General features: G+C 45.4%; 1 protein-coding gene across 11 annotated transcripts in view; it reads left to right on the forward strand.

Moving 5' to 3' along the window:
- The first annotated feature begins 424 nt into the window (after window positions 1–424).
- The window catches only part of ASPH (aspartate beta-hydroxylase), a 164,171-nt gene continuing 151,801 nt past the window's right edge, over window positions 425–12,794 (forward strand). For 9 of the 11 annotated variants that reach the window (XR_006414046.1, XM_044423800.1, XM_044423791.1 and 6 more), the window contains exon 1: window positions 425–557. Coding sequence is in view for 8 of the 11 variants with exons in the window: in XM_044423800.1 (XP_044279735.1) it covers window positions 509–557 (49 nt within the window). In the remaining 3 variants the exon portion in view is untranslated. Of the gene's footprint in view, window positions 558–4,471; window positions 4,556–5,153; window positions 5,219–12,794 lie in introns of those variants that run through there. The other 2 variants (XM_044423797.1, XM_044423798.1) reach the window with 2 other exon arrangements.

Below are 12,794 nucleotides of genomic sequence, written 5' to 3' on the forward strand. Positions count from 1 at the left end.
AATCGCAACGCAGCTACTCAGAAGCCAGTCCCATCAAGTTCAAAGGGGCTGACTCCCAGCTTGCTGCCTATGATTCTTGGCCTTTAAAGTAACACCACGCCTTTCTTCTGTATCCAACACGTGCAGTGGCTGCTTCTCGGTGACGCTCAACCTGCCCCAGCGCGCCGCTTCTCTCTTTCGGCGGTGCCACGTTCTAAGCGGCCTATCGTCTTCGGCACGGCTGCGGCCGACGCATGGGCAGAGCGAGCCTCGGAGGCGCTTCCCTTCCGCCGCCGACCAATAAGGCCTCAAGCCGCGTTCGGTACCTCTGCCTTCCCATTGGTTGGAGGGGCCTGCCCGTTGCCTGCGTTAGCGTGCCTGCCGGATCAGGCTAGCGAGAGGGCGGAGCTCTTCGTGCGGGGATAGTCACGGTCGCCCTCGTGTCAGCCCCGCCCCCTGCCTCGGGAGCGCGCCTCGCTTCTCTGCCTTCTTCGCGGTCTTTGGTGGCGTTACCTGACAGGAGGCAAACATGGCACCGCGCAAGAGCCCCAAGAGCGGCAGCCCGGGACCCAGGAGAGGTCAGTAACGGGCGCCCAGCTGGGCCTATGTCGGGTGATGGGTGCGGGGCGCAGAGGGTCTGCCCCCACCTGGTTGCACTATAGGGCTGGAAGTCTATTTGTCCTTCTGTCTCTGGAAGTATTAGCAGGCGGATCGGTGTTCGGGATGGCCGGGAGGCGAAGTGAGGTTGGGGGCTCTGCCTCCTCCCACCGCAGCGCTTTTGAAATTGGCGCTCTAGAGCGCCTTTGCCTTCACCATCACCGCCAGCCACTCTCCCCTCCACCGCGTAAATTTGCTTCCCTCCCCAAAGTTCCAGGGATGCCTCCTTTGCGGGGCGTGTGCGGATGGGGACTCCCTCCTGGTGTATAGAAGACACGGGGAGTGCGGGGGGGGGGGCACATAACAGTGCTGGGAATGCGAAGGAGGGGAGGGAAATAAAATGGAGCCTAGGCTTGCATCTCCTGCAAAAGCTTCTGCTGCCAAGTTCTCAGGGCCCTCTGTAATCCTTCGACTCTGACCTCCTCCTTGAATACACACACACAAAGACACACAACACGAGGAGGAGCCTAGTTTCATTTATCCTACTGTGTACATAGGTCAGATCTAAGTGCTGGGAAATTAAGGCAAAATCAGTAACCCTTTGATAGCTTACCTGGGAGTTGACTCGAATATGATGAAACTTCTTCCCACATACTTAGGACTGCATAGGAAAGAATGCATGGAATTTGGGGTAGGGGACATTGCATTTGAGTAAATAGGCATGGGTTAGTGTATTGGAAGTGCTGTTTCACACATGCATGTCAGCATTGGATGGTGGCTGGTGTGTTATGAACTGGCACAGAATAGGTATTGAGAAATCCAGTGAGGTACAGGCATGTCAAATCTTCTTGAGCTTTTTTATCTCACTATTCCTCTTCTTTATAACTTTTTCCTCTTCCCAACCTTTTTGTTCAGTTTTCTATAAAGACACAGCTCTGCCTCATTCCTAGCCAGATGAGATCATCCGCAGAACACTTGAGAAAAGACGAATGCATTCTTTTCTTGTGTTATTTCCCTGAATATTATGCTTAAAATGCTAGGTACTGGGTTAGTTTGGGCATAACAACCCATAGTTTAAGATTGCAAAACAAGCCTAGCTCTTCTATCTTTGGACATTTCTTTATAGGACTCTGGAAGTTTTTGTTTTATTTTAACTCCAGTTTCTCATATTGTCTGACCCTAAGCATGCTAATTCATTTTTGCTACAGTTAGTGGAAACAAGTTAACTTAAGTCAAAGTTTAAGTTGACATATTAACAATAACAAGCAGTAAACAATTGTTGGTTAACCACTTCAGGTTTTGGTCTATGTGCTAAACTGACTATTTTGTAACAGAACTGGAAGCTTCTGATTGTCTTATGACTGACAAGGCAGTGCAAGTTGGGGGATGGGGACAGGGAGGTGAAGTTCATTTTTTTAAATACTTAAATCATGGCATTAACATTCACACAGAACCTAAAACACAACAGAGTAAGAACGGGTGTTTTAAATGCTTGGTTTAAGTTTCTTAGGGTGGACTCCTATGCCTGTGTAGACAAAGGGCTTACAGCTCCCAGTATGCTCCTGCGAGCCAACATGCTTGAAGTTGTAGGATTTTTTTTCTTTTGAAGCATGCTTAGTATTGCATCCATGCTTTGTTCAGAAAGCTTGTAGATGCTTTTCATAATTACAGTGCTTCTATGAGATTGGTTAGCTTACTGTGCTAAATATTCACACCAAGGGAAGATTCCTTGTAGATCATCTATTCAAAACTGTGGTGGTACTAAACACTTTTTACGTACATTTAGCTCCCTACCCTAACCATACACAGTAAAGACTGCCTAGGTTAAGATACAGCAAATGTTAACCCTTCTGTTAAGTGATTTTAGTTTAGTTTAAGGGGTTTTTTGTATAAATAGACACTAGTGACTTGTTGCTGTTATAAATACAAGTGATAGGGCAGGTTGTATATCACTAGTAAGAAAACCGCTTTCAGACAATTCACTGTGCCAAGATGTTTAAGTGTCCTAGTTGCTCTCTTTCAAGATTGGTAGTAGATTAGCTGATTTCATTTTATGGCTGAGTTGGACCATAAGGAAGGCTGAAGACTGAAAAATTGACACTTTAGAATTGTGTTGGACAAGACTCCTGAGAGTCCCTTGGACTGAAAAGTGATCAGATCAGTCAATTCTCAATTCTCGGGCATGACTTTGCAACTGAACAATTTTTTGTTCTGCTAGCTTTAATGTCTTTGAGTCTGCTCTTCCATTAGAGAACTGATTTACAGGGAACAGTTTTGAGCCTCAACCCCTAATCTCATGGCATTAGGCAGAAAAATTGCTTTTTGTTCTTGATGTGTTTTTCTGAGCTTATGAAGGTAAGGAAACAATCTCAAGGTTCAGCTTTAGAAAATGTGTTGCCTTGAAGCATTAGGCTTCATGCAGAAGTCAAAAGTATGCACGATGGTTCTGCACGACTTGTATCTATTAGCTTGCTTTGACCATGAGGTATTTTTGCTTATGCTTAGTCACTCACTCATTTTTTTCCAAGGGCAACCCCTCATGAAAAGATAATGAGATCAAGCAACAGATGTAAACCATCTGGTTCTTAATTGAATGAGTTCTTTCCCTCTCTTCCTCTCCATTGGCATTTAAGTGGCAGGAAAAATACGTTCCTCTCAAAACTTGCAGAACATATGTAGAAATTCATGGAAAATTTTCAGCATAATGAAGGACTAGACTTTGGTTATAGATAAGAAGTTGAATGTATGGGTGGCTCATTTCACCCTGATTGTCCAAAGACTGCTATTTGAATAAACATAGCCTCTCTGAAGGTTAGTGTGCACTTTGCCCATGCACTTTCCCTCAACTTTCCCAAAGTTAATGCCTTGGGTATCAGAATGGTAATGGCATTATTTTGTCTTTTTAATGCACTGGAATATAGTTAGGAAGATGGCATTATGATTCCTCTTATAGTTGGATTAGCTTCAATTAGGTTGCAGGTAAACAGAAGCTGACTACTGTTCTAAAGAAAGAAAGTTAGTCAAAATGGTGAAAGGTGGAGCCTTCACATTTCTGGGTTTCCAGCAAGAAAAGGAAAGTATGTGGTGGTGCTCCTTTGCTGGAGGGGGGGGGGGGTCAGACTAGATGGCCCGGGGATCCCTCCTGACTTGCTCTGTTTCTATGTTTCTAAAAGGAGCCCATTAGTGATGAAGTGAAATCAGCCTTTCTTTGGAGGGTATCCCAGAGTCTAGATACAGCCACTGAAAAATCTGTTCTGTATGTAGCCTGTAGCTCCTACCTTTGGACAGCTGATAGGAACCAAGAAATGTTTTCAATTGCACACAATTCTGCTACCTAAACATCTAAAAAAAAGATGAGACAGCAGTTGTCACTCCAAAGTGGTATTTGAGCATTGGTGGAATAGCTGTCATTGGAGGTAGCAAGAAGAAAAACTGCAAATGAAAATGCAATTATGATAGAGGTAGGGAAGGGGAACAGGATGGGTTCTACCACACAGGACTTTGTTATACTAGGTTGGAGGGCTGTGGGGGAAATGGGGGTGGGGGGTGGGGAGAACAAACTAAAGTGAAATCAATCATCTGTTGGTTAATGGTTGTTCACAGAATGTAGCTTATTTTGCAAGGTTGTGCACACTTGCCCATTGTCTTTCCCAGCATGTTGCCAGTTAAAATTAATCTTGCATGAAGATTTATTTGCTAAAGGGATGGACCATTTAGCAACATTCAGCTTTGTGAATGTTGTGTAATGAAGATGGTAAGAGAGGATTTAACATCTGCCATGTCTTATAAATGTTATAAGTAAACAAAGTGCTTATAACAGTGGATACATTCAAAAGAACTGATCAGGGATCTAAGAATTATGTAAAATAATGAATAAAGTAAAAGTGTCTTTGCTAGGTGAAAATGCAGACTGGCAAGGAATGGGGAAGAGGCGCATGAACAGACCAACTCAGCACGTGTCTGTATGCTTGAATTCAAGGTCTGTAGGTCATCACACACACCTGAACCATGTTCAGTTTTATAAGTTTTATATGTGCAAAACTGTGAAGCTCTGCAAATAGATTTTGACAACATCTGCCTAGACTGCCAGGTGACTTGAATACAGATATTATAGATCAGCTATAATTTCATAAACAGTAGTTGACTTATTTAAAAGGTCGTTTGTATTGTAGCACTGTGGTTACAAACTCATGAAGGTCTTACTAGTAAAGAACAGTTTTATCTGCCACCAATTCCTCCCAGAGTTCTCATAACATGCCTTCCTAAAGTCAAGACTTAAACAAGATTTATTAATTATATTATTATCCCAATTTTATTATGTATGATGAAGCCATACTTTGTTTCATGGTGTTTGTACCTGCTCAGATCTGATTGAGGCACAATAATGGAACAAATGAACTTCAAGAATAACTTTATCTTGCTCTTTGGAATTTTCAATCTTCTCTTAAAACAATGAACCCTAGGATAATTCAGTCTTCAATTGTGATCAATTATTGTTTTTTTCTTATCTCTAAACATTATTAGCACAAAAGATTCCTGATCTTAAAACTAATGATTTATTGGATTCTTCATTGTAGGATGTTTATGCAATGCGGTTTTCCTTGCACCAAAGTGGTTATTTCCTGATGAACATCATAAACTGGTAAAGTGTGAAAACTGCAGTGACTGATGACTGTCTGTTTTTGCAACTGCACTCATTGACTGGTGTAGTGCATGGAGAGTATTTTTGTCTGTTTGATTTGCTGTGAAAATACAGAATCAGGGCTGGAAAGTCTTTTGTTTCATAGAGGCAAAAGTTAAAGTTTTAGGTATAAACCATGAACAAGTTTGAATAAAAGTTTAAGAATTCCCAATAATAAAGACTGTAGGCATATAGTGCCAAAGTGTAGTGGATTTTTTTCCAGCTCTGGAGAGAATGATAGAATACCTCAATAGATTCTTTGTAATCTATGTAGCAGTAGTTGTATTACATGCTTTACCATGCATATTACTTAAAGTGTTAAAGGTTTGCTTGTTTAAGTGACTGTAATTTAAGAAAGCTACTAATGGGTGGTGTTTTGGCATGGTGATCTTACATACTTGTTTTCAAAGAATCTAATATTAAGTAAATGGATACTGTATTTTTCCATGTATAAGATGATACTTTTTCTTAAAAATATTTACCTAAAAATGGAGGGGCTTCTTATACATGGGGGGCCAAAAGGAGAATTGTGGCGTACTTGGGTGGGGGGGGGGCGGGGGTAGACTGGTGCAACCATGGGAGCGTGGGTGGGGAAGTGGTGAGGTGACAGGCATGTGCATGTGGCAGGAGCTTGCTCTCTCAGAGATTGGTAAGAAAAGTGGGGGGGGCGTTCTATACATGGGGGGGGTGTCTTATAGATGGAAAAATACAGTATGTAGCTTTCAACCACAAAAAACAGCCCTAGTGCCTTATGCATACAATGCAGAAACCCTTGCTTACTATAACAGTATCCTCTCATCAATATAAACCACAATCAGCCAGATAGTACATATAAATGCTGTAAAAATCTAAAACAGGACGATATGGAAAGACTTCTCTAGAGAGCAGGTATAGTGTAGTGGTTAGGAGTGTGGGACTATGACTCAGGTGATCTTGGTTCTAGTGCCTGCTCAGCCATGGGTGACTTTGGGCCAGTTGCAGACTCTCAGCTCAGCCTACACAGGATTGTTGTTGTGATGATAAGACTGAGAGCATGAGAAGGAGAATGATGTAAGCCACTTTGAGTTTGTTAAAACAAAAGTGGGATGTACATCAAAATAATTACTAACTGAATAAGCTCCCATATAAGTGGTACCACCATTTGTCTAGCAGGCCCAGCATTATCTTTTTTGACTGGGAATGGCTCACACAGTACATTGTGAAACTATGGAATTCACTTCCACAGGTTAGCAATAGCTACCTACTTGAATGACTTTGAAAGGAGTTCAGATGTATTTAGGATATTTATTTATTTAGAGTATTTGTATGCTGTCCCATCGCATAGCCTCAGGGCGGCTTACATAAATAAGAAAAATGAAGTAAAACATAATACAAACAAAATCCGGATCCACCCTGGCTGCAGATTAAAACCTATATAGCTGATGTTAAAAGTTATTAACATATTGTTGAAATAAAAGGGTCTCAGCCTGGTGCCGAAAAACAAATAACGATGGCGCCAGGCGGACCTCTCTGGGGAGCGCATTCCATAGGCAGGGCGCCACCGCAGAGAAAGCCCTCCTAATGTCTTTCCTGGAGGGTTCCCGGAGGAGGATCTCTGCTGCCGATCTCACAGGATGAGAGGGCAAATACGGAAGAAGGCGTTCCTTTAGGTATTCAGGTCCCAAGCTGTTAAAGGCTTTATAGGTAATAACTAGCACCTTGAATTGAGCCTGGACTTAGATGGGGAGCCAGTGAAGCTGGTAGAGGACTGGGGTTATATGACAGTAACTCCCAGTCCCCATCAGCAACCTGGCTGCTCTATTTTGCACCATCTGAAGTATCCGGACTGTCTTCAAGGGCAGCCCCATGTAGAGCGTGTTACAGAAATCCAGCCGGGAAGTAACCAATGCATGTGTCACTGTTGCTAGGCAGTCGTCCCCCAGGTAGGGACGCAGCTGATGGATTAACCGAAGCTGAAGGAAAACGCTCCTCGCCACTGCAGTCACTTGAGCTTCCAGGGACAGCTCTGGGTTGAGGAGCATTCCCAAGCTGCGGACCCTGTCCTTTAGAGGGAGTGCAACCCCATTTAGGGCAAGGTCTAAGTCACCTACCCAGGAGCTTGGACCATCCACCAACAGGACCTCTGTCTTGTCTGGATTGAGCTTCAGTTCATTGGCCCTCATCCAGCCCTTTACCTCGGCCAGGCACCGGTTCAGTACAGCCACTGCCTCACCTGGATTGGTTGAAAATGAGAGGTAGAGCTGGGTATCATCAGCATATTGATGATTCTGCAGCCCAAACCTCCTGATGATCTCTCCCAGTGGTTTCATGTAGATGTTGAATAGCAAGGGGGACAAAATGGACCCCTGCGGTACTCCACGGCATAGCTGCCATGGTGCAGAGCCAAAGTCCCCCAGCACCACCTTCTGGACTTGGCTTTCAAGGTAGGAGCAGAACCACTGCCAAGCAGTGCCTCCTACTCCCAGACCTGCTAGCCTATCCAGGAGGATACCATGGTCGATGGTACTGAAAGCCGCTGAGAGGTCCAAGATGACCAACAGGAATGTACTCCCCCTGTCTCTCTCTGCACAGGTCATCATACAGGGCGACCAAGGCAGATTCAGTACCATACCCAGGTCTGAAGCCGGACTGAAATGGGTCCAGATAGTCAGTTTCATCCAGGAGTGCTTGGAGTTGTCCCGCCACCACCTGTTTCAACACCTTGCCCAGAAACAGGATGTTGTCCACCAGTCTATAATTGGCGGCCATCTCTGGATCCAGGGACGCCTTCTTTAGGACCAGCCTGACTACCCCTTCCTTTAGAGGAGCAGGCACCTGGCCGTTCCTCAGAGAGGCGTTAATGAGCTTCAGGATCCAGGCACCAATCCCGTGTTTGGCTTTGGTCAGTAGCCACAACGTGCAAGGGTCAAGTAAACAGGTGGTGGGACGTACTTGTGCAAGCACCTTGTCCACATCAGGCCGCAATAACTGAAATTCATCCAATAATATCTGACCAGAAGGAGTCATTGGCACCTCCCCTAGAGGATCTGAATCACTAGTGGAGTCCAGCTCGTGAGGAATCTGAGCTATTTTCTCAAAGTGCTGGGCAAAGTCGTCACAGCAGGCCATCAAGGGTGGTATAGGATCTTTCTTAGGGCCAGGATGTACCAGCCCATGTACCACTCAAAAGAGCTCTGCTGGACGGCACTGTGTGGAGGCAATGGAAGTGGAGAAGAATTTCTTCTTTGCTGCTCTCACTGCCACAGCATAGGCTCGATAATGAGCTCGTAAGCATGCTCAGTCAGATTCATCCTGTGATTTCCTCCACCTACGCTCTAGATGTCTCCCAACTTGCTTCATTGCCTGTAGTTCAGGTATGTACCGTGGGGAGGAACGGGCTCTGCCGGACGGGAGAGGATGCTTAGGAGCGATCATGTCAATAGCTCTGGCCATTTCCCCATTTCACAGTTCAACTGGAGCATCAACAGGAGCACCAGCTTTATCAACCGGAAATTCCCCCAGAGCTTTCAGGAATCCGTCCAGATCCTTCCGGCTCCAAGGGCGAACCAACACAATAGGATCCGCACCCTTTCAGAGGGAAAGGCCGGCATCGAGCTCAAACCTCACGAGGAAGTGATCTGACCATGACAGGGGAGTCAGACACAAATTGCTCACCCTCAGATCCCTTTCTTCCTGCCCGTCGAGAAAACCAGGTCCAGAGTGTGTCTACGTTCATGGATCGGGCCTATGACATGTTGAGACAGCCCTATGGCCGTCATGGAGGCCATGAAGTCCTGAGCCACCCCGGTGAGAACAGTCTCGTCATGGGGATTGAAGTCCCCCAGGATCAACATCCTGAGGGTCTTCAACACCAGGTCTGAGATTATCTCTGTCAGCTCAGGCAGGGAGTCTGATCGGCAGAAGGGTGCATGGTACACCAGCAGAATCCCCAATCTGTCTCGGTTGCCCAGTGCCAGATAAAGGCTCTCTAGACCCGGTCTCGAGAGAACAGGAAGCCCTACCAGGGAAATTGGAGCTCAATAGATTAAAGCAACCCCCCTCTCCTCCCCTCCCCTCTGGGCATGGCTGGTGCTGGACCAGATACCCGAGTGGGCACAGTTGAGAGGGACACATCCCCCCCCGTCTCCCACCCAGGTCTCTATAATGCAAACCAGGTCAGCCCCCTCATCCACAATTAAGTCGTGGATGAGGGATGTTTTGTTATGGACCGACCTGGCATTAAGCAACAGCACCGTCAGGCCCGAAGGGCGGTTGATAAGCATACCCGGAACCTTCCGGTTGGGGGAATAACCAGAAGGGGTACAGGTGTCAACCATCTGTCCCTCTTTCTATGCCGACATGTTAAACCCCAACACCATATTGTCCATTGCCCAAAACTACCCCAGTGGTGGTGCCAACGCGCTCCCCGGGCAACCCCATAGTAGCAGCCAGGTGTGAATCCATTAAAACAATCTAATAAAATACAATAAAAATACAATTAAACCCTCCAACCCACCCAATTACAAAAGCCCACCCGCACACACACAGCGCATGTCTGGCCAGCCCAGCCCCCGCACGGCCCCCCACTGGCCCGAGGCTGCAGCCCCTCCCTGTACCCTGCCCCCAATCTGGCACAGCTGCCACTTATGCGGGGGGGGAGGGGTAAGGGCAGGACTCACGGAGAATTCGCTGGCAGGGTGGAGGGCCTGCAGGCCAGCAGCGTCCCGGTCCCACGGTGGCCGCCGTCCATTCTTCGGATAAGTATCATCTACTAGTCATCATGATTATAGATTCCTTTCAGTGTTCAGTGCCTCTGAACATCAGTTGCTAGGGAACATGAACAGGAGGGTACTATTTTGCTTATGTCCTGCTTGTGGGCTTTCCACAGGCATCTGGTTGGCCACAGAGAGAATAGAATGGTGTACTAAAAAGCATTTTGCCTGATCCAGCATGGCTTTTTGTATGTTATCCTTCCCATCAGTTTATTGATGCTTTTAACACAGCAGTGTATATTAAAACTGGAAGATGTGGAAAAGGAGACAAAACCCTGTTTCCCCTTCTGGAGCTCTCTACCACACTCGGGAAACCTTTTCTTCAATATCTACTTACTTTAACCTAGGTGATAGAGATAATGCAGTCATGTTCTGTACTGTGTCCTGCTTGTAAGTAATTACAATATTAAATGATAAAGTTACACTTTGATTTCTATGATTTTAAGTTTCTATTTCACTGAAATAAGTAGCTTTGAACATCTTTGCAACATCTTGTCATACCAAATGATTAACATGATGTAGAAGCAAGACATTAAAGCCTTTATAAGATTGAGTAAACTTTATGTTGGACAAAAGTCAAAGGCTGTAACTTACCCCTTTTCTCCCTTAAAAATGTGTTTGATTTTTTTCTTAAATTATGATTGACAGGATTCTCATGGAGCTGTTTGTCAATGAGGCACTTAAATATAAGTTATGATTTGGAAATGGATAATGAATGTAAAACAGTACTGTAGGGGAAAAATGTAGTAGGGATAAAATTTGCTTGATTCAAGTGTTTGTCACTTGCATTCATGCCTCTTTTGTTCCACATTCTACTGTTCAGGCATGTTGCAACATATGGCTGTTATACTTTAACTTCCAATTGTGATCATGCTGAGGCTGTAGACGGGGACGAGCAACTTGTAGCCTGCATTTGGTTTCCTGCATTTGGTTCCCTCCCCCTGCTTTTTCAGTATCTCCCGCAGGAGAAAGAAAATGTGGTTTGATACCGAAGTTTGACAGCAAACTGATACAAAGGCTTAGAATTGATTAATTTAGTTTGTCTTCAAGCTAACAAAGTTCAGTCTAAGCTTTCTTATTAGTTTTCCAGTGAATTTTGTCAGCAAATAGCTTTTAGCTTCCCCCTCCCCAATTTTTGTGGCTCAGGCAAATATAGCCCTTATAGCAGGGGTCTCAAACTCACCTGAGGGCCACTGGAAGTAGAGTCTGGGTGAGGCTGGGCCGCATCAAGTATTCCACCATCGCGGTAGAGGTGGGCCGCTCATCCCACGGCCGGCCCGGGCGCCGCTGGCGCTTTGAAGGCCGCAGGGCCCCTCCCCCATGCCCTGCCCGTCCTGGCAATTGGCCCATGGGCCGCGAGTTTGAGACCCCTGCCTTATAGGGTCTAGGAGGCAGACTGCCCAGTTTACCACCCCTGGCGAGAGCCTTGCTACATAAGTAAACATCAAATGTAGAGATAATGTAAACATTAGTATAAGAACCCAACGTAAAATTAAATATTTTTTCTGGATACATAGTTTCTTCAGCCTTGTTAATCTTGGCTGTTCATTGTTTAGTTCTGTAGTAGCCGGGCAATATTATTATTATTATTATTATTATTATTATTATTATTATTATTATTATTACATTTCTATGCCGCCCCTTGCCGAAACCTCGGGGTGGCTTACAACATGATAAAATACATTGAAATACAATAGTACATAATAAATTACCATTAAATATAACAATACAAAAAATACATTGATTTACAAATACAAAATTAAAATTATCAGTATAAAATAAAAATATAGGAGGAGAAAGAGAAGGAAGAAGAAGTTGCCCAGGCCAGATCATATGTTTTAACAATTGAAATGATGTTTAAATAAAAAGGTCTTTACCTGGCGCCGAAAAACCAGTAACGACGGTGCCAGGCGGACCTCTTTGGGGAGTGAATTCCATAGGTTGGGCGCCACCGCAGAGAAAGCCCTCCTCCGGGTACTTACTCTCCTAATTTCTTTCATGGAGGGTTCCCGGAGAAGGGACTCTCCCGCAGATCTCAAAGGGCGGTCGGGCATATACGGACGTAAGCGCTCGTGCAGGTAGCCAGGACCCAAGCCGTTTAGGGCTTTGTAGGTCATAATCAACACCTTGAATTGGGCCCGGGCTTCAATGGGAAGCCAGTGAAGCTGATGGAGGACTGGAGTCATGTGAGCATAACGCCCCGTCCCGGTCAGCAACCTGGCAGCTCTATTTTGCACCAATTGAAGTGTTCGGACTGTCTTCAGGGGAAGCCCCACGTAAAGCGCGTTACAGAAGTCTAGGCGGGAAGTCACCAGCGCGTGTGTCACCGTCGCCAGGCAGTCGTATTCCAGGTAGGGGCGCAGCTGATTAATCAGCCGAAGCTGAAGGAAGGCGTTCCTCGCTACCGCTGTCACCTGAGCTTCCAAAGAAAGCTCCGGGTCGAGGAGTACACCTAAGCTGCGGACCTTATCCCTAAGAGGGAGTGTTGCACCATTCAGGACCAGGTCAAATCCACCCTCTCCGAAACCCGATCCGCCAACCAACAGGACCTACTGCTTTATTCTATGGCTGATTCTTCTAGACCAGTGATGGCGAACCTTTGAGAGACCAAGTGCCCAAACTGCAACCCAAAACCCACTTATTTATTGCAAAGTGCCAACAGTGCAATAAAACCTGAATACTGAGGTTTTAGTTTAGGAAAAACACGTCACAGCCAGTCCAAGCATGCATGCATATATATGTGTGTGTGTGTGTGCTGTATATATATCCATCAATCCATCCATCCA

The sequence above is a fragment of the Varanus komodoensis genome, unplaced genomic scaffold (genome assembly GCF_004798865.1).
Source record: "Varanus komodoensis strain SLA01 unplaced genomic scaffold, ASM479886v1 scaffold14_1, whole genome shotgun sequence".
In the NCBI taxonomy this organism is placed as follows: domain Eukaryota; kingdom Metazoa; phylum Chordata; class Lepidosauria; order Squamata; family Varanidae; genus Varanus; species Varanus komodoensis.